At 46.7% G+C, this 22,234-nt stretch overlaps 1 protein-coding gene across 2 annotated transcripts in view; it reads right to left on the bottom strand.

Moving 5' to 3' along the window:
* Positions 1-230: 230 nt before the first annotated feature.
* Positions 231-22,234, bottom strand: part of Limd1 (LIM domain containing 1) — a 46,292-nt gene continuing 24,288 nt past the window's right edge. The window contains exons 3-8 of one of the 2 annotated variants that reach the window (XM_051203024.1): positions 9,346-9,413; positions 8,682-8,744; positions 4,674-4,804; positions 4,166-4,217; positions 3,122-3,190; positions 234-1,653 (exon numbers count right to left, since the gene is read on the bottom strand). In XM_051203024.1, the coding sequence (XP_051058981.1) occupies positions 1,516-1,653; positions 3,122-3,190; positions 4,166-4,217; positions 4,674-4,804; positions 8,682-8,744; positions 9,346-9,413 (521 nt within the window). In that variant the 3' untranslated portion in view covers positions 234-1,515. Of the gene's footprint in view, positions 1,654-3,121; positions 3,191-4,165; positions 4,218-4,673; positions 4,805-8,681; positions 8,745-9,345; positions 9,414-22,234 lie in introns of both variants that reach the window. The other variant, XM_051203033.1, reaches the window with a different exon arrangement.

Genomic DNA, 22,234 nt, shown 5'->3' with positions numbered 1-22,234 from the left:
TTGATTATGTTCTTCAGTGTGGGGTGGATTTTTGTTTCTTCTTTATAAAAATCTATTTTTTTTTTGGTGGGGCCAGGGCCTCATATAGTTGAGGACAGCCTCAAACACCTACTTCACAAACCAGTCTCCCGAATGTTGGAAGGACAGGTGTCCACATACCCAGCTCAGAAGTGACCTTAACATTCTCTCAGCATGTGGTCTCCCTCTTAGCCAGGCTACTCCAGGAGTAGCACACAGAGGCACAGGGGGCCAGAATGCTGATTTCAGTTGCATCTAATCTCGATGGCCTTGCTTGCAACCAGACTGCTTAGCTGCAGTCAAGAGTAGAAATTCGACACTGCTAATAGACCAATAGACTCTGATATGATGGGCGAATTCCTCCTTGATCCGTGATTTAGTGAAAACTATCTGTGAGGTATGTTTTGTGTGTGGGAAAAAAAAAGGTGGAGAAAAATAATGAAGGAAAAAAAAAAAAAAAAAACCCAGTCAAAAGCAGTGTACCTTATATTGGTTTCTTCAAACCGAATGTATGTCTGTGCTGAGAAGTGGACAGGGGTGATACCTCTAAAACAAGCTCAGTAACACCCTCAGGCACTCCCTCGGGTGCTAAGCTTTGGGACCTCACACACACACACACACACAAAAAAACTCTCCTTTCAAAAGGAGCTCTCTCCCAGGACATGGACCCGTATTCAAGCCCATGAGCACATAAGCAGAAAGAGGTGTCCGGGATGTGAGCACATGAGATCCTCAGACTCACCTTACGGGAGCAGCTCCCATGTCACCGACCAGAGGATAAGCCGTGGGTAAGAAGCCTGGTACCGGCGCCGGTTCTCACAGAGCTGGCTGTGTAGGACAGGGCAGGCCTCTGCCACAGCTCAGCTGCCTCAGGAGTGGGAGGAGAGGCAGAGGCACAGCAGGGAGACCCAGCCTCCCAGATGTCAAAGCAAACTCCAAGGGTAGCAAAGCATAATGCAATGCTTCTGTCTTGCTGTAACGCAGTGAGAGTTTGCAGCTTTCTCAGAAGAACTAAAGTTCGGAGGCGAAAAGAGCTGTAATTCCCACCATAGGGTGTGTGAGGATTATCTATCTGGGTGCAGGTATTTCCCCGAGAGTCGGGAAGCGATGCTCATCTTCTCCATCACCGCTTCTCCTTAGGAACACCGTGAAATATGCTCAACACAATCCGAAGACCTGTCCCCATGAAACGGGAACTATCTCCACGGAGTAGGACGTGCCCAGTTACACAGGCCCAATCTTGTTGCCGTGTGCCGTGTGCCGTGTGCAAGCTAGAGCATCTTCCTGAGTGATTCGGTGAGGGTATGGCAATGGGGAAGGACACCCGGAAAATACACGGACTTGATGGGGAGTGCACGCTGCTGTGGTTAAAAAGAAAGGTAGCCTTCACACACACAGGAGGACTTGACCTGACCTCCTGTCCCTCCTCTTCCTGAGCCCCAGGTCTGGGGGGGGGCCCCAGAAGTACCCCACAGGCACCTCCCTGGGCAACCCTGGCTAGAAGTGGTGTTGGTGGAGGGCTGCAGGTGAGGGTCCTTTCTCCAGCCTCTTGACATGGCAGGGGTGACAGAGCAGGTGGTCCTCCAGCGGGTAGCAGCGGTGACCATCCTCGTCATTGAGCTCTAGACCACAGTCCTGCAAGGAGGCAAGAATGTCCCATGAGGACCACAGTCCAGCCGCTCAGCACAGGGTGCTTCACGGTTGCGAGCACCTCCTGTCCAGTGGCTACATGCCACAATAGAGCTCTTTAAGTGAAGCCAAGATGTGGCTTCAGGACAAACACACACCAGGCTTCTAAGACAGGTGACAGGAAAAAAAAAATCTCACAGTTTTTATATGGAGTACAAGTTGAAAGGATAACATTGTGTGTGTGTAGTATGGGCTGGTTAATTAATCCCACACACGCATCCCCGCAGTCTCGGGTAGCACAGGCTTGCTATGTTATCAGTAGTCAAGGATGACCTTGAATTTTTGATCCTCCTGCCTCAGCATCCTAAGTGATGGGATTACAGGTATGCAACACCACTCCTGGTTTTTGTGCTGCTGCATTCCGAACCCAGGACTTCACGCACGGTGGGCAAGCACTCTACCAACAGAACCACATCACCAGCATCCCCAACCTGTTTCTTTCAACTATCTGAATGCGGCTACTAGAAAAGGAAGAGACCCCACACATGATTTCAGTTATGGCACTCACTCATATTTTTGTTGTTGTTTTGATTTTTCGAGATGAGGTTTCTCTGTATAACCCTGGCCATCCTGGAACTTGCTCTGTAGACCAAGCTGGCCTTGGCCTCAAGAGATTCACCTGCCATCATGGCTGGGCGAGGCACTTGTACTTTTAGTAGTCAGCCAAGGCCGTGAATATGCAGAGAAGATTGTTAAGTCTTCACTCTCTTCTCCAGACTCATGATGTACCACCAGCCACGAGACCCATTTACTTCGCCGGCCCTAGCAGTGAAACCCGGCGCTAGCAGTGAAACCCATCTACATGTCGCCAATACTCCCTGCTCTTCCTACAAGACCACAAGTGAATCTAGTCTACTTCTAAGGGTGGATCCATTCGGTGAGGCTGGAAGACTGGTGCAGAGTGGCCTCTGGCTTTTCCTGCAGTCAAGTGGCACTTATGGTTTCTTCGATGTAAGATGTCACACAGGACAGAGAAGAGCAGCCCCCAGCCCTGCCCCCACACACACTTATACTCACCAAGTGATGTACCTATTTCCACAAGAGGCTTCTCCATGCTCTCAAGGGCTCAGTTCAAACAGAAACTTCTGACAGACAGAACAGTCTGCACCCAAGAGGGGAGAACACCTCCTCCCCCTCCCTCATTACACACCCAAGTGACAATCCGGATCTGAGCCCCACAATATATAATCCTCTCAGTCCCGCAGCTTCGGGGATAGCAGCTACAAGCTTCAGAACTTTCTAGTTTTCAATTTTCAGAAGACGACACAGACCTTCACCCCAAACATCTGTTATTATCCCCATTCAATCAACTCTTGGGGGCCAGATGTCAGGGAGAATTTGGTGACCACCCTAGTCCTATGACCCAGGAGGCCTTGTAAAGGTAGGCTTTAGGGCTGGATAGGGAAGGGCCTACCTCACAATGGTAGCACTCCACATGGTAGTCTCTGTCCATGGACACAACACGGATGGTCTCATCTGAGCCCTGGGATGAAAGAAAAGAGAGACATGCAAAGAGGCCAGTTACAAGTCCACGGAACGCCACTGGTGATGGGTTCGGTGGGGAGGAGACTGTGGGGTAATAGTAGGAGGCCTCGGGGGACCAATATAAATCAAGAGTAAATACTAGGCACTTGCAGGAAAAAGACAAGATTCAGTAGTATTCTGTAAATATGTTTCTCATACTGGTTAATGAATAAAGCACTGTTGGACAATAGGAAAGGAAGACAGGAGGGACTAGGAGACAAGGAGGATTCCAGGAAGTAGTAAGGAGGACTCAAGATGGAGAGTCTGGAGAAAGCAGAACCGCCAGCCGCCTCTCCCCGGTAAGATAAGACCACGTGGAAACACATAGAAATGAGTTAATACTTAAGACAGAGCTGGCCGATAAGAAACTAGTACCTGGCCAACAGCATTATATCTAATACAGAGTCTCTGTGTGTTATTTGGGGCTGGCGCAGCGGCGGAACAAGACCAGCAGCGGGCGGGCGGGCAGGAAAACCTTACTCTTTACAGGTAGAGGTAGTGTGATCTGGGACATCAGAGACGATACTGAAACGCCAATGGTGACATCCTTTTTGTTTGTTTGTTTTTGCGCGTGTATGTATGCATGACCGCATGTACACAGGCACACACGTGTGCACATGCATGTAAAAGCCAGAGGTTTATGTTTGGTGTTCTCCTCCTTCACTCTCTATTTTATTTACTGAGGCAGGGTTCCAGGGATATTTGTTTTTAAGAGATGAATGAAAGACAAGCTTTCTGTCCCTCTACTCTATGACAGCTTGGTCTGCCTCTCGGGACAAACAGGCACAAGAAAGACATGGGACCAGGAAGCTAGCATTGACACTGGAGGATGATGTTGAACGGTGTAAGAACAGGTTACAGAGCTTCTGAGTGACTCAAGGGAGAGAGTCCAGCCTTTAGGAGATCTACGAGTAGATCTACAAAAGCGTCTTACCTCTGGTGGAAGGATGGGAAGCCCACAGGCTGCACACTTTGGGGCCAGCACCCTGTGGTAAAAACAAAGGGAACACTGTGCACACTGTTGTTGCCAGGCTATGAATGGAACTGCGGCCTGCCAAGAGCCCACCGTGGCCAGCACTCAGGGTTTTGTGGCTCTGGGCTCACTTTTTGAAACATGAACATTATTCACAGCTGCTACAAGAGACATCTGGCTGCCTCTTGCTCCCCTAAGAATAAAGATGAAGCTGGCTGTTTGCTCCCTTCACAGCTAGCTGGGATGGTCCAACAAGTAGGGAACGGTAGGTGCTAAGCCTGATCTGGTGCCTGGTGAAATCGGGTAAAGCTGGAGCCGCCGGCTTGTTGAATTCCTCTGATTACAGTTTTGTGTTCTGTTTTTACCACCAAACAACCGTTTAAAGAGTTTCTAGATACGTCCCATCCATTCTGCTGAGCTCAGTGGGGCCTGTGTGGGGTTGCCAACTGCTCCCTTCATTTCTCCTTACTTGTGGTAATCCCGGACACAGTAGATCTTGTTCTCTGAGTCCACGGTGAAAGGTACCCCATCCAGACATTCATTACAGACGACACAGCGGAAACAGCCGGGGTGATAGGACTTCCCTAGGGCCTGTAGGATCTGAGGACAGAGATGAAAGGAGGGAAGGACCATGAAAAAAGAGGAACACACAGGTTGTGGGGGGCACAGGCACAGCCGCACCACGGCACAGGCTCCACCTGGCCCCGGCTTTCTCCTGGACAAAGGTCAAGAGAAGGCTAGTCTGCTCAGACAGGAGAGAATCAAACAGGGACCCATGCAAACTCTCAGTCGCTGGCTGGGAGGAAATAGAGACTTCTGTCTGATCCTTCTCTCATAGCAGAAACTTGTTCTTGCCTAAAAAGCAAAGCTAGGTACCAGAATCTCTGGACAAACCAGTTAAAAAGAATCTACCCCTGGTATAGAAGAATGAAAGGAAATTCCAAACGGAAAACCTCCTCACACTGACTCCTGGGACTCCTTCCATGTGGCTTTGATCCTACAGTGTGACAATCTAGAAGGCTGGCTGAAGCCCTGGTCACCTCAATCCCAAGTGTAACACACTAAGTCCCTATGTTTTTAAAACAAAAAGAAGGGAAAGTCTCAAAGGCCTCCTTCCTCTCAGTGATGTGATGACTTGAACTGGTAGAGCCTTTCGAAAACAAAAAGCTAAGACACAGAGGGAGGAGAGGACAGTCAACAGAGGAATGGGAAGCTGACGGGAGGGGATGGGAGGGGAGGAGAGGGGAGAAGAGAGGATGGGGAAGGGAAAGGAAAGAGAAAAGAAGAGATGATAGAGGGTATGAGCGAAAGGGGAGGGGGAGGGGGGAAGGGAGGGAAGAGAGGGGAAAATGGAATAAAGGAAATATGGGAAAGGAAAAGGAGAAACATTGGGAAGCACAACCTTGGACAAGGATGTAAGTTCTTAGTTACCGCTTCAGTACCATGCCTGCCTGCCTGCTGCCTGCCTGCCTGCCTGCTGCCTGCCTGCCTGCTGCCTGCCTGCCTGCTGCCTGCCTGCCTGCCTGCCTGCTGCCTGCCTGCCTGCCTGCCTGCTGCCTGCCTGCCTGCCTGCCTGCCTGCTGCCTGCCTGCCTGCTGCCTGCCTGCCTGCTGCCTGCCTGCCTGCCTGCCTGCTGCCTGCCTGCCTGCTGCCTGCCTGCCTGCCTGCCTGCTGCCTGCCTGCCTGCTGCCTGCCTGCCTGCTGCCTGCCTGCCTGCTGCCTGCCTGCCTGCCTGCCTGCTGCCTGCCTGCCTGCCTGCCTGCCTGCTGCCTGCCTGCCTGCCTGCCTGCCTGCCTGCCTGCTGCCTGCCTGCCTGCTGCCTGCCTGCCTGCCTGCCTGCCTGCCTGCCTGCCTGCCTGCCTGCTGCCTGCCTGCCTGCTGCCTGCCTGCCTGCCTGCCTGTCTGTCTGTCTGCCTGCCTGCTGGCATGCTCCTCGCCAAGATAGCCATGAACTCATCCTCAGGAACTGTAAGGCTCCAGTAAACTGTTTCTTCTGTAAGTTGGCTTGGTCATGGTATCTTTTCACAACAATAAAAAAGTAATTAAGATGCTCAGGGAGACTTTGGCTAGTAGTAAGCTCTGCTGTGTTCAAGCCCTAGACGGCAGCAGGTACTCCTCATGAGCAGGGAGGGTTCTGTTCACTGTTGCTTTATAATTGTATAGAACCAGTAAGAAAGCACATTCATCAAAGACATGTACAAGGGCTGATCCTCAGCTGGTAGAATGCTTGCCTAACATGCATGAGGCCCATGGTTCAAAACCCAGGTAGAACATTCCCTGAATCCCCGCACTCAGGAAGCAGATGCAGGTGGATCTCTATGAGTTTGAGACCAGCCTAGTCAATACATCAAGGCCAAAACTACATAGTGATACCCTATTTCAAAAAAATCAGCACACACACACACACACACACACACACACACACACACACACACACACACAGACCCCTAGCACTACATATAACCAGTGGTGGTGCATGCTTGTAATCCTACCATTCAGAGGCAGGGGCAGAAAAACCAGAAGTTTAAGGTGATTGAGGCCCGGGCTAATCTAAACCACATGTACAAGAGTGCTCTGAAATGGCAGAAGCTTTGTGTGCAAGTAGCTCAAAAACGGCGAATATCCAAATTCATATGTACAACAAAATCTACTTGGAAATAAAAACAAAGAAATCACTTCTATAGGGAACAATGTGTGTGAATCCCATGATGACATTTTTGTTTTTTGTTCTGTTTTGTTTTTTGAGACAGGCTTCTCTCTGCAGTACTGGCCATCTGGAACTCACTCTTTTAACCGGGCTGGCCTCAAATTCACAGATTCATTCCCTTCTGCCTCCCAAGGACTGGGATTAAAGGTGATTTCTACCACTGCCCAGCTCATGACATATTTTTAAGCAAGGACAGGCATATACTAACTAGAGTGGCTCTACAATTCAACTTGTATGATGTTCTGAAACCAGTTAGCACATGTGACATTGGATCCTGGAACAGCTGTGGCCTCTGTGGACAAGGATTTTAAGTGGGAAGAAGCAATTTTATGGTGTTTAGACGATGTCTTGCATGGGTAGGTGCACACGTAAAACTTCACTCATTAGCACACTTAAGATTTGTGCCTTTCGGGCTGGAGAGATGGCCCAGATGTTAAGAGAGCTGCCTGCTCTTCCAGAGGTCCTAAGTTCAATTCCCAGCAACCCCAAGGTGGCTCACAACCATCTGTAATGAGATCTAATACCTTCTTTCTGGCATGCAGGTGTATATGCAGGCAGAACATTGTATATGTAATAAAATAAATAACATTTTAAAAAAAGGAGAGGGGGAAAAAGATTTGTGCCTTTTATTCTGAATTATTTCTTAATTAAAAAAAAAAAGGTGAGAGAAAAAAAAAAAACAAAAAAACAACGATTGACAGTTCCCTTCACCAGAATGGAATTAAGAACATAAACACAGAATGGAATGAATGCTTCCAGCTGAAATTATGTTAGATAACCATCTGCTACGACCAGCATATAAGAGACATTTTTTTGGACATGCTTGGCAAGCACTGTGCAACTTCCCAACCAAAAAAAAAAAAAAAAGAAAGAAAAAAAGAAAGAAAGAAGAAGAAGAAAAGGTAAGAAAAGAAAGAGCCACCTGTAAGCTGAACACTCCCCAGAGGAATCCTCCACACAGGATTAACTTTTCCTGCCCCATCAGAAGTTCTTTAAGTGGAGATAAGCACAGCAAATGAAACAAATCTCATCTAGCAGGAGAGTGGTTCCTGGGAGAGAACACCCACCAGACAGCGTTTTTAAGGCACAAGTCAAGGGCTCAGGGAGTGACTTAAACCAGTTGTCAGCCTCTAAGCAACCAGCATAGCTGACTATTTCTTGGTTTTGTTTTTCTCCCAGTGTTAAGGACGTGCACGTGGTAGGCAAGCATTCTGACACTGAATTAAACTCTCAGCTCCCAGTTCCTTAAAGGCCAGTTTCCAACAGCAAACAATTTGTTGACCTCACTACCCGATTCCACGGGGAGCATTATTCTTACGTACGAAGCAAAGACTGAGACCCCACATGATCTAAAAGAGCCAGTGGCTGAGCACAGAATGGGATATGAAAACCTGGGCTCTGTCTATTTGAATGCCAAAAGCTTTTTTAGGAGTGGCTTGTGCTGGAAGAAAAAAAACCTGTTCATCTAGCTGTACCCAATTCCCAGGTGGTTGAAATTTTTGCAAGTAAAACAGGCTGCTCCTAGCACCTCACTGGGAAAGCCAAGGATCACAGAGAAACCAGAGGGAGGCCAGCGGGAGGCATGATTTAAAAAATGCATTGGTCCAAGCCAACAACAGCTTCTACTGGAGAAGAATGTCTAAACCATGCAAGAACTTCTTTAAATAAAACCAGTAGTGACCACAAGCCAGAAAGAAAATGTTGTGTTCAATTATTAACTTCTTTTCAGCCTCCTTCCAAAGCGCTATGATCCTGCTGAACGGCACTCACCATGTCCATGATCAGATGTCCACAAAGAAAACATCTGTCGGCAGACTGCTGAAAGCCAGAGTACTATAGAGAGAAAAAGAAAGATGAGTCAGCCACCTCCCCATCAGCAGCAAACGATGAGGGATTTCTGGAAAAAAACCTGTGTTTCCCCTGAGAGTGTGTTGAGTCCCGGGCAGTCCTGGGCCACCCATCCCAGATACTGTAGCCGGGCCGCACACTTTGTTTATGACACCATAAACCCAAAGAAGCTTTAATCCCTCATCTCAAAGGTTCCAGACACAAGACCCATAGAATCACTCGGAAACTTGGAACAAACTAAGTTTGGGAATTTTGCCCCACATTTACTATGATGGATACAGGGCTGGGGCCTGGCATCTGTGTCCTAACCGGTCTCTGAAGATAGCACATGCTCTCTCTCCCTCTCTCTCTCTCACACACACATACACAGGCAGGGAGTGTGGTGCAGAGGGCACATTTGTACATACATAAAGCTTTGTGGCTTGTATTCTGCTTCAGGACTCAGGTTACCCAGGCATCCACAAGGAGGGAATAGCCCTCTCCCATTAGTACCAGGAGAATAGAGAAACAATCTCCTGCCTTCTGGGCCTCTCCGGTTCCTGCCCTAAGCCACCCTCAACCCCTGCAGCCTGGGTGATATACTCACCAAAAAGTCTTCCTCGCAGAAAACTTTGCCATTGACAAAATAGAAGGCTTTTCCTCTTAACTTCCTGCCTGAAGTAAAAACAGGAACAGGGGGTAAAAGGGAAAAAAGTTAATACATAATGAAGACAGTTTTAAAGAAAGGGCTCCTAACTCTAGCCACACAAGCGATGCCAAACTGTTGATGACAGTTTTGTTACTAAAGGATGGTATTAGCTAGGTGCTGGACACATATATCCTAGCATTTCCGAGGCAAAGACAGAAGGAGCACCACAAGTTTGAGGATGGCTTATGCTAATAGTGAGTGACAAGAACAGACTAATTCCAGGAAGAAGGGTCCCCTGCCTTGAAGCCAACTTGGGATTCCCCACACATCTCCTTGTAGGACTTCTCTTCTGCTCAGAAAAACGTCAGTGAACCCTGGTGACAGGATAGAGGAGGCACGGGACAGTACAGGGCTCTGGCAGCAGTCTCTCCTGAGACACTAAGGACAGTCACCCGCGACAACCTAACAGTGCTATAAAATGGTTAGCTATAAAAAGCCGCAAGGGAAGGATGTGCTGTGTTTTCTCTAGATATGAATGGTGTGGTCTGGTGTATGGGGCTTCAAAGCGTCAGCTCTTAGATTAGACTTCTGGTTCTATGAGGCAGAGACACTGATTAGAAAAGGAGGAACAGCAAGGCTTCCCTAGGTCTGTAGGGGGATGCCGCTTTTGAGGTAAGCCAAAGCCTTGCAGGATCCAACCCATTAGCTGCTCCTGTCCATCCACCGGAAGGGAGCGGTGGGTCAGCAAGACAGATGGACAGGATCCTCCCATGCTACAGTTCCTTGTGCCCTGGAGACGGGGCCTTGCATCACAGGAAGGCTTAGGCCTAGGGGATTGGGGGGGGGGGCTGATGATTAACGGGAACCTTCTCTAAAGCTCCTTTCTCCCTGGCTATTAGTCCCTTTCTCCCAAGCAAGTCTGCCCCTCAACCCCCAGAGTGCATCCAATGATCCCTCCCTTGGGGTGACAACTCCCCACAGGGCCTCCTAACCCACCGGGGTGGCCATACTTGGGCAGTTCTCAGTCCTGTGGGCTGGGCTATCTGGGGGAGTGGGTCCTGGGTTTGGATCTTTCCCTAGGGGCCCTCTTACCCCTCTCTCTTCCTCTCCTATTGCTGTAAATATTTCAACAAAATAGAAAAGGAAAAAAAAAAGACAAAAGAAAGAAAGACATTCTCAGCTGGGCAAGGTGGCACATGCCTTTAGTCCCAGCACTCAGGAGGCAAGCAGATATCTGAGTTTGAGGCCAGCCTGGTCAACAGAGTGAGTTCCAGGACAGGCAGGAATGCCAGGAATGTTACACAGAGAAACTCTGTCTTGAAAAACAAAATAAAGCAAACCAAAAAAAAAAAAAAAAAAAAAAAAAAAAAAAGGAAGGAAGGAAGGGAAGAGAAAAAATCCTTAGCCATATTTTGTTGCAAACGGGTGAAGAACCAGGAGAACCAGGGCAAATGATGGATGGAGTTCAAGCACAGCACCTCTGTGGGGAATGCAAATGCGGCTCCACGGTCCTGGGGGTCCCATATTTCTAGTGCCCAACTGGAGACAGCCATGGGCCCTGGGAAGTCCCGTAAGCGTAATGAATTCTTGGCACTGGGTGGGATCAAGATCTTACAGTCAAAGACCCAGCCTGATGGCAAAATCACAAAGGTCACAAAGCATGGTGGCACTGGCCTGTCGTCCCAGCACTTAGGAAATTAAGGAGGGGGGGTACTGTGAGTTCAAAGGAAGAGGATGAGCAGCTGCAGAAGCCTGTTACATCATCCTAACCATAATCTTGGTTATTAATAGCAACCTAAAATCTGCCATATACTATAAAGATGCCAATTCCACCTGTAATCAAGAGAATTAAATTATAAATCTTTAGCTCAAAAATTGGCAAAGCAATAAATCTGGCTGGGTATGGTGAAGCACACCTGCAGTCCCAGCACTCAGGAGGCAAAAGCAGGAGGATCAGGAGTTCAAATTCAGCCCAAGTTACCCAGCAAAATCTTAATTAAAAAAAAAAAAAAAATCACAACAAAAGAAGAAGAAAAAAATTGAGACAAGATCTTCCCATGTAGCCCTGGCTAGCCTAGAGCTCAGTTTGTAGACTAGGCTGGTCTCCAACTCACAAAGAGTCTCCAGTCTCTGCCTCCTGGACTGGTACAATATGGTATCCACTGGAGAAGTGTCCAAGGAGGTAGCCACCCTGAGAGTCCTGTTAGGAGCCTTGAAATCCTTGTGCACAAGGATATAACATGTTCTACAGATAAAATAGAAGCATCTCCAATGCCCTGGAGATGGAAGAACTGATAAACCAAACAAGAACCTAGAATTATATTCAGTGGATGAGATACTAAACGCGTACCAAAGTTAAAGAACTGGATCGGTACGTATCACCCATCAAACATGCAGTGTCCAGAGTTTGACACCTGTCCGTCTATCAAGTCACACATGGATCACCAAGTCCTAGTCCAGTCTTATTTATGAGCACCCATATTTCCCCCGACGTGTGCTTAGACCTCCCAGGGAATGGAGCCAAAAATCACAGGTGGAGAGGGGGTAAAGAAACAGGACTGCATCAAATACTGGCTCCGCCTCCAGGGGTAGGGCTAGAAGTGCTAAGGAACCTGAGCTAGAAACCAATACTTGGTTTTAATGGTAACTCCAGTTTCAGGGACTCTAACACCTTCTTCTGACCTCCATGTACACCAGACGTGAAGCTGGTGCACATACTTACATACATGTAGGTAAAATACCCATACACATTTAAAAAAAAATCTTAATAGAGGAGAGAATAGCTCTATTTTAAAACCCACAAAAGATCATTAATATGCAACATAATTAAATCTCCTAGCATGCACACAAACACACATGGGGAGGGGTAACATCATTAAGGGCTGTGAAGTTGGAAATCCCTGTCACTGTATATTTTCCTAAGCTACTGAAGAAGTGTAAAATGATAAACCCTTCCTGGAAAGGAAACTTTAAGATGTTTATCTTGACTTATGAGGCCGAGACTTGGCTCTGGGTCAGAATAAAAAATGTCGACAAATATTTACTCAGAGGAAAGATTACATAAAACAAAGAACATCTAGCTGATGAACTGTTATGTAGCCTTTTAAAATATCACGTGAATAGCGTTTTAATGGCACCAGGAAATGTCCTTGCTATAAAAAGACAGTCAGAATGTGTTAGTGAGCGAAGAAAGCAAGCTGGACATGTGAATTCATAGCACAATCCCTACCCCACACAGCAAGAAGAGTGGAAATGGTATGTGGAAGAGCTACTTTATGTACTTCTAAAATACTTGACAAATGGCACTGCAAATTTTATTTTTTTTTCCACTTTGTACATTCTTTGTTTTGCTTTTTAGAATTATGTATAAAGGAAAATACTTATTTAATTTTTAAAAGGTCATGTTATTAACTTTTAAAAATCATATTATGACATTAGAAGAAGAAAAAAGTGAGATCTGAATGCCCCAAGCACGTGAAGACAGTTCCTGTACACCTGCAGAATGGAGGGGTTTCTGCTCTTCCTCCTTTCCCACGTTTCACCAAATGCTTCACAACAAGCAGGAGTTGCTTTGATTTCTCTTTCTAAGACAAGGTCTTGCCTTGTAGCCCAGGTGGCCTTGAATATTAGGTACTGATCATCTTAAAAATCACCAGCTGGCTAGACAACTGCTCTTCCTACCAGCCCTGAGCTAAATAGTCTTGTGCCCAGACAGGAAGGCTCGGGGAGGAGCTCAAAGGCTAGCTTTTCTATGTGTCTGGTTTCTCTGTATTCTCCACTTAAATGTTAAACACCCACAGAGACCTAAGAGGGTAGGAATAGGTCTGTGTCGAAGAACTAACTTCAGTACTCACTTCAGTTTAGGGACTGGATACAGCCTTCAAATTTATTTGTTTGCATTTTTTCAGAGCGAGGAAAAAAAATAAATACCACCTGCTTATTTCCTTTTATGTGTCAAGGCTTGTCTGGAGTCTTTGTATAGATGTTCTAATTTTTATTTTTAAAATTTTTTACTACTGTGTGTGTGTGTGTGTGTGTGTGTGTGTGTGTGTGTGTGTGTGTGTGACAGGCAGCTGGTGAGCTGCCTAACATGGTGCTAGGACTGGACTCAGGTTCCCAGGAAAAGCAGTGAGTGCTCTTAACCCCTGATACATTCTTTAGCCCAAGCTTTGTATATTTTAAGGAACACTTTCAGCCTGGCTGCACATTCCCACTGCTGACTCTGTCTTGTCACCTGCATTTCCGGGAACTAACAGTCATTTTCTGCTCAAAGACATTGTCTACTCCAGGTTTCAGATCGGGGGAATGAGTCACTAGGGTGAAGCAGAAATAAAACATATGCCTATTACCGTCATTGACCAGAGCAGTAAAACCAGAACTGATTACTTGTGGGAGAAACAAGAAACGATATCTCAAGATCACTCTCAACTTTGGGGGTTTCCTTTTCTTCTCATAAAAACAGACTCTCCCTCCAGGAATACTATGGACAGAACCCAGAGCCTTGTGTGCGACTGCTGAGCTACACTTCCATCCAAAAGCATGACGATTTACTTAAATGCTAGCTATGGTCTTTGTGTCATAAATGAGGAATTCTAGGCTCACCCAAGTAGCAAATGGGCAGCTTCGTCTGATTCTGAATGTGCCTGATCAGCAGCTTCTCTGGGCCACCCCACACTCCTAATCTTATAGAACACAATTCCACATTCTCTCTTCCTCAGTGAAAGCAAATGAATCTTTCACTATTTACAACATACTTCACCCATTCTGTCACAGGTAAGTGTAATCAGAATTCTCCAACAACAAACTTGCATAAAGCAAGACTGGCCCTAACTCATACTTGGAGGCAAGCTTAGATGACTACCTGTTTAGAGAAGAGAGGCATGAAGTCAGGTAACAGCAAGCAGCCAGTCTTGAGAGCAAAGAGGAGAGAATGTTTGACCCAGGCTCAGTCACTCCAGATCAGACCAGAAAGACACCAACCAACCCACCTAGAGATCCAGGTTCATAGACACTCACAAATAAGAGCACAGAGCTACCACTAGGTGGTGCTAAACCCAGGCAGGAGCAGGACAGACTGAGGCAATCATCCCAACGAGAACCCCAAATTGGCAAGGGGTTGGTAGGAGGTAACATGGATTATTTCATTCATCTCCCAATAATGCAACCACACACGTTAGGCATTTGAATGTAACTTACTGCATTCTGACTGTGCCTTCTTTTGCTGATGGGTTAAGTCAAACTTAAAAGTCTAGAGTTGAAAATCAGAGCTGAGATTCAAAGGCCTCTTTTGTTTCCGGTCTGTAAGGGTTCTCTCTCGGAGTATGGGGTATGGGAGAGGAGCAGGTAGCTACGGCCATGTGTGGCTAGCTACACATGACTTTAATTAAAGTCGCTTTAACAGTTGAAAGTGTATTCCAAGTACTTGATGCACAGGCACTGAGACCACAAGGTTGTAGGACATCTGTATTTGTCCTAGGGTTGGGCTCCCAGCTGTCTGCCTGCTTTGTCTTCACGTGGTACTGAGAAAACTACCCGCCTCTCTGGTCTTATCTAAGGGCACCATCCCCACAATATACTACCTGAAAACATCACACTGGGGTGAAGGGTGCAACGTAAAATCAGGGAGTTCACACACTTTATTCCATTATGGGGAAGATGCTGGTATTGCCAGTGAAATCTCATACCCACTCTGCTCATCTAGGCAGTGAAATATGCCACCGTTTTACAAACTCTTAGAGCAGCTCACCCTTAGAGGCACGTCACTAAGGAGCTCTGACTGCCATGGGACTGAGGACAGAACAAACAGCATGGTGAGCAAGATTCAGCTTGCTTTAAGACAATCTATGTGAGGGCTATGGTGGTGACTCAGGAAAATTGCTTGCTGTACAAGCACGGGGACATGGGTTCCCACCCCTGGGACTCATGTTAAAAGCTGGGTGCTGCTGTGCACACATTGGTAATACAACGGCTGAAGCTGGATGAAGACAGAAGGAATATTAGGGCTTTTAGCTACCAACCTAACTCCAGGTTCAGTAAGAGACCCTGCTTCAAGAAAATGAGGCAAGGCACAATATAAAGGACATCAAATGTCCTCTGTGTCACTCCTGTAAACACAGGTATGCATAGACCCCTCCACCTCCACATGCCACTGTGAATCACCACCACCCCGGGTGGACCCTGTTAGTGCTGGCTCCGTCCCAGAGTTTCTGGTTTTAGTATGGATGGGAAGATGCTGAGGACCCACATTCCTAGTAAGTTCCTGCTACCAGTGATGGACTAATCCAAGGACTGCCTTATACAGCAAATTCAATTCAAGCCCAGTATGGGCTAAAATTAAGACCCTATCTTTAAAGAAGACAGACAGTAAGTAGGTTAGTTAGTTAGCTAGCTAGCTAGCTAGTTACGTGAGTTCTAAGTCTTGAACAAGTACATTCCGAGGACTTGGTGGTCACCTGTGACTAGGGGGAGAGGGGTGTTGCATCATCACAAAGCTCCGACTGATCTACTTCAAACAGCTTTTTCCGGAATAGGTTAGCTCTTCAAGTATACTGCTGATAACAAAGTAACACAGGGGAAATACTTCACTCTCTTGCTGCTATTGTTACTCTAGCTCAGCTAGCCTGGACCTCTTCACTCTTCCTGCCGTCTGACAGCTGGGATAACAGGTGTGAGCCATAATGCCTGCAAATCAACCATATTGATTAAGCTCAGATGAGCGTGTCTCGCTTGCATTCCAAAGGCTCACTTAGCCCCGGTGAGTCAAGGTCCAGGGCAGAAAGGTGGAAAACAGAAACATTCAGGCTTTGCCTGGGGTTGTCTTGCCTTTGTCCTTGTCTCTTTCCAGGAAAGAGACACTAGCCCATTATCTAGCCTCTGGGCTCCTTAGTAGATACCTAGAAAATGATAAAACCAGGGATTCTGGCAGACAGGAAGTCCAGCACAGTCCCAGCTCCTGTTAGGCCACTGTCATAAGTTACCAAGGCCAGGTCACCTACCTGAGGAAAATAATCACAGCCACCCCTATTATCCTCCTTGTCTATACTCTTCCCGTCTCTGATCCCTTCCCAGTGTGACCACTGTAGGGAGTGTTGCTGGTGTAGAGTGACTTTAGACACTCCTATGGCCTCTGTCCAGGAGTTATATTTGCCAGATTCCCAGGCCCTGAAATCACATCTGGTTCCTGGAGGCTGAGCCCTGGCTCTCACAATGTCTGCTCTACACGTGGTAAGATCTCTTCCCCTCTAGTTTCTAACTGGCCAGAAGGCTGCGTTGATTTTGAGTCATCAAAGTCAACGGGATCTCATGCAGCAGGTGGCTCTGAGGATGACGAAGCCTAGAGAGAAAGGATGTGGAACATCTGTCTGAGTGGAAAAAATGGGTATAAAAGTGAGTGTGCAGCATGACATTAGCAAGGGAAAACCAATGTAAAGTGCAGGCGTTTTTGTTTATTTCTGGTATTGAGTTATGTGGGAGTCTGTTTCCAGGTGCAATTTTTTTTTCTTTTTTATAACGTGACTATAATAAATTTGTGATGTAGAAAACACAAAAACAATAATAAACTTTACTGATAATTTCTCACTAGCAAATGAACTCTGGTTTAAAAAGATGCAAAAAACAGAGGTTTTTACATATTCTGCTCAATACAGTAGCCACTAGCCAATTTGAGTTTGAACTTTAATCAATAAGATGAAAGATTCAATACCTAGCCTTATTTCAGGGGCTCAGAAGCCACGTGTGGCCAGTGGCTGCTGCTGTGGACACTGTAGGTCTACAGTGGAGGAGGAGCCAGAGCGATGGAAATGCACAGGACAGAGGAATAAGTAAGGCCACCTCTGTGGATGCAGACCAAGTTACCAGCCGTCTGCGGTGAGCCCTCAGCATGCTGACCATGGATGTGGGCCCTTGGGCCATGTGTCATCTCTGCAGGAGCCAGTGAGCTTGTGCTACCCGGGAGAAGGCCGGGGCCACAAGTGCAGTAAGTAGTAACAACATGAACCGTGGGCCACCTAAACTTGAGCGCTTCCCAACTCCCCACTCACAGTGAGGCTCCACACCTTCTTGCAGGACATGAGAGATGCTAATTAACGAGGGGGCATGAAAGGAGAAGAGCCAGAGGGAAAACAAATATTGAAGGGGACACCCCAGAGACAGAGGCAGGAAGGACACTTGGGCGATCGAGAAAGCCAAGGACACCACAGAGTGGAACTCCAACACCTCATGTGACACCTGAGGCATGAGAGACTCCCCGTAAAGCCAAAGAGGCAGGTGACACACGGGGGGGGGGCATCCTTGGTCTGAACAGATATGGGAAAGGATGACTGTTCCCATTCCACTGTTTAATATGAGGCCATTAAAATGGAGATGCAGCAATGAGTGAGTGGGGGGGTTATCAGAATGGCTCAGGGGGCAAACAGTCCCGCCACCAAGCTTGATGGCTCAAGTGTGACCTCCAGAAGTCACACATTATTCTACAAGTGGACTGTGGCCCACCCACTCACCCACACAAAATAAATGTAATAAAAGGGGGGAAAATCAATGTGGACAGCTCCTGACAAATCAGCCACGGTTTTCCTCTGGCCTCTGGCTAATGGGAACTCCAAAGGACCCCCGAAAGTCAGCATACTCCCTTCTTCTCATCAATCACACCACTGCCAGAGATGAGTGCTAGCCAAGTTCCTAGACAGTGCAAGCCAGCATAGCCTAGGCCACTGTCACTGTCTCCCCAAGGGTGGACCTCCAGCTTCCTAAGAGCCTCTTGTTGGAGCCACAGTCACCATGGGTAAAGCATGAGTTAGGAGAAGTAAAACTTCAGCACATATCTCCACAGCAACCAAACACCCAGGCGCCGAGGAGCTCACCAGGAAACAGAACCTGAACAACCCACACAGATACCCACACATTCACTCCCTGAATGACCACTTCTTGGAAGAAACTCCAAGGACACAGCTCAGAGGAGGGGGCGTGGGGTGGGGAAAGCAACATCTAATAACTCATAAGCCAAAAGGAGCTAAGTGCAGTAAGGCTGTGCTATGATAAGTGGGTACTGGCGCAAATACAGGTGATAAGAGGACGAACCGTGGGCATATTTTGGTCACAACCCTGAAGGTATGCAAATCTGGATAAAGACTGGAGGGGAAACACCAGAGTGGAAACAGATGCGCTACAAGGCAATTCGTTTCTCCTGTTTTTAAATTATTCTCTGCGGTTACCATGTGGTTCTCATATCTAAAAACGAACTAAACACAGCGCCTCATCAAGGGGCGGGTGAGTGGACAAACCTGTACACAGTGCCCATACCTAGAAAGACAAAGGTCTGCCTGAGCCTTGGTGGAACGCCTTGTATGTAGCTTCAGAAACACGAAGTAGGTGAGAAGGAGTCTGCAGCCAGCCTCTCGTTTCTACAGAGATAGGAGACCTTCAGGCCAATGCGCATAGTAAAGTGTGCGCACTGACGCTCCTTGAGCACAATGCAAGCCTGACGTATTCTTTCCAGTTGTCATTTTGTCTTAGTCTGTTTTCTATGCTATAACGGAATGCCACAGTCTGGATGACTTATGAAGGGAAAAAAGTCTACTCCGCTCACAGTTGTAAATCTCCCAAATGGAAAGGTCACATCCAATGAGGATCTTCTTCCTAAAGGGACTTTGAAGAGGTTAAAGGTGTAGCACAAGGCGTTTCAGAATGATAGCGGTCTGTCCTTCTGTTCTAAAGCAATCGGGGAGCTCCATCCTCACAACCCCAACTAACCCTAACCACCATCCAGGGGCTCCCACCTCCAAGTACTACCAACTATCACTCTGGCCAGTGTACGTCAACAGGAATTTTGGAGGAGCCCCACACTCAAGCCAGAATACAGTGTGAATTATATTAAAAATTTAAAAGAGACTAGGTCCACCTAAGTCCATAAGTGTCTGTGTGATGCCATTTGAGGCCGTCTAAACAGTCCATTAAGAAACAGATGCTATTAAAAAAAAGAAAGAAAGAAAGAAAGAAACAGATGCTATTCGAACAGCCACAGGTAAATGACTGATGCACCACATTCCCCTAAATTTCTTATGCTAGATGCCAGGCTCCAAGGCGCTCACACCAGGAGGCAGGTCTTGGGAGATGGAAACTTATGAAGGAGGTCAGAGCTCTGGGATGACTCTGAGAAGGCCCTCTGAGAGCTTCCATCCCTCTTCTGTGAGGATTCCAGGAAGGTCATCTACGAACCAGGAAGCAGGCCCCTTCAAACACTAAATACGCTGGTGCCTGACCTTGGCTTCCCAGCCTCCACTGTGAGCAGTCCATGTGGCTGTTTACCAGCCACTTGGTCCGTGATGCTTTGATACAGCACATGCCCATAGTAATTAGTAGGCTTCTGCCTGCTAACAGCTTTCCTAGTTCAAACAATACTGCCTGAAATTAAAAGAGAGGAAGGAAGGAAGGAAAGAAGGAAGGAAGGAAGGAAGGGAAGAGGAGAGGAGAGGAGAAAAGAGGAAGAGGAAGAAAGGGAAGGAAAATCTCTACTTGGTATTTTTCTTTCCCATGGTAAACAGAGCAAATATTAAGAAGTAGTTATTAGTCTTCTCAGGAAACAGCACACCAATTGGTTACCTAACAGCAGTCAGTCCTAAAAACAAAAATACAAGTAACTTTAGACAGGCTGCAGCAGGTTGTATTTAGGAATAATTTAGGGATACACACTCACACTTACACATGCATGCAACAGCATTTAATGAAAAAAACGAAGCCATGAATTTGAAAGAGGGCAAGGAGGGGTGTGTGGAAGGGTTTGGAGGGAAGAAAAGGAAGGGATAAGTGACAAATATAAATATAAAATATAAAACGATTATATTATAATTTTAAAAATAAAAGGACACTTGGAAGAGCCAAAGTCCCAACCAAGGTAAGTTTTCTTTTGAACATGTTGCCCAGGTTATCCTTGAACTCACTTGCATGTAACTAAGGATGGCGCCAAACTCTTATTCTTCATGGTGGTATTGATTATAGGTGTTCACATCATGCATGATTTAAGCGGTACTGGGAATTGAACCCAAGGCGTTCCAATGCACGCTAGGCAAGTACTCTATCTACTGAGCTATATCCTTAGCCCCTCAAAGATAAGTTTTAAAGAGCCCTGGTTACATTGTCCACATAGACAAACCACAAACAGGAGGCCTGGTTACATTGTTGGTATAGACAAACCACAAACAGGTCAAATAATGTATCAACTAATGATACTGGCAACATGCTATTGGGAGAATGCAAAAAGGATTTATATCATGGACATTAGGAATGCTGAAGGGGAAAATTGTTTAATAGACACAAAACCGGTCAGGCTCCACAGCAATAAGAAATATCTGCATCTCTAGCAGACACAGCTCACATTGTTGTGTGTAAGTCACGTGAGCAATGGAGCTCAGACACAAGAAAGCCTGGAGACCCAGAGATCCCAGGACTCCAGAAACACAGGAAATTCCCTGACTCACCTCTGAGTGTAACAGAGCTCAGAGACAAGGAAGGCAGGAAGACTCGGAGACCCAACAACCCGGGACACGCAGGGGACTTCCTGACCCATCTCGTTTTTTTTTTTGTTTGTTTGTTTTGTTTTGTTTTGTTTTGTTTTGTTTTTTTTTGTTTTTTCTAATTTTCCCCTAAAAACTGAACATGATGAATGCTCTCAGGCGCGTTTTAAGGGAAACTGCAGTAGAATGGAAGTGTGAGGGTAAGAACTCTTGGAGATGGCAGTACAGAGGCAGGTTAGCCAGCATTAACTAGCCAGGGAACCTGGGGGAAATCTGCCAGGCTAGACCGTGGTAAGCAGGGTCTTCTCACTGACCCGACTCACCCCAGGAAGCTTCTGAAATGAAACACATGGTATTTATAATGATTAATTTGGGCTATCAACTTGACAAGATACAGAGTCACCTAGGATACAAACCTCTTGCCACATCAAAGTGGGAGTTGCCTAGACCAGGTTAATTGAGGTAGGGGGACATACTCTAAAGGTGAGCAGCAGCATCCCATGTGTTGGGGTCCTGGGCTGAACAAAACAGAGGGCTTCCTTCTTACCAGCGTTCACTTCTCTCTGCTTCCTGAGTATAGATGCAATTTGACCAGCTGGCCCATAACCTGTCATTATGGACGATACTCTCCAGCTCCGTGCCCAAATAAACCTTTCCTTCTGAGAGGCTGCCTAGTCAAGTATCTTGTTACAACAATTAGAAAACCAAACAAAAAATGCTTTACATTTAAACTGCATCTTTAAACCTTTTAAATTATATCCTTTGAGCACAGACCTCTCTCTCTCTCTCTCTCTCTCTCTCTCTCTCTCTCACACACACACACACACACACACACACACACACACACACACACACACACACGATGCTTTGCTTGCATACATATCTGTCTGTGTACTTGCCTGGCCCCTGTGAAGGCCATAAGAAGGCATCAGGTCTCCTGGAACTAGAGTTAGAGATAGTTATGAGCCCCTCTGTGGTGCTGGTAATCAAACGCAGGTCCTCCGAAAGAGCAGCCAGAGCTCTTAACCCCGAGCCATCTCTCCAGCCCCACCGATGACATTTTGCCTAACATATTTCATGTATGTATTGTCCATATACTGTTCCTTACTTTTCCCTAAAACTTAGGTGTTATAATGTTCACATCATTCTTACACACAAAAACAAAAAAACCGATGACACATCAGTGTCTTGCCACCCTCGACCTTAACCGGGTTCGCTCTCTTGGGACTGATGATCAAACACATGGGGTAGGTGAGTGTAACCACAGAAGAGGATGAGATGTTAGAAAGGCTCATTATGTGGATCAAGGCACAGACATGGCAGAAATTGCTCTGTGTGTG

The sequence above is a fragment of the Phodopus roborovskii genome, unplaced genomic scaffold, assembly GCF_943737965.1.
Source record: "Phodopus roborovskii unplaced genomic scaffold, PHOROB, whole genome shotgun sequence".
Lineage (NCBI taxonomy): Eukaryota > Metazoa > Chordata > Mammalia > Rodentia > Cricetidae > Phodopus > Phodopus roborovskii.
The sequence above is the reverse complement of the archived record's forward strand: the minus strand, read 5'-3'. Positions and strand labels throughout refer to the sequence as shown.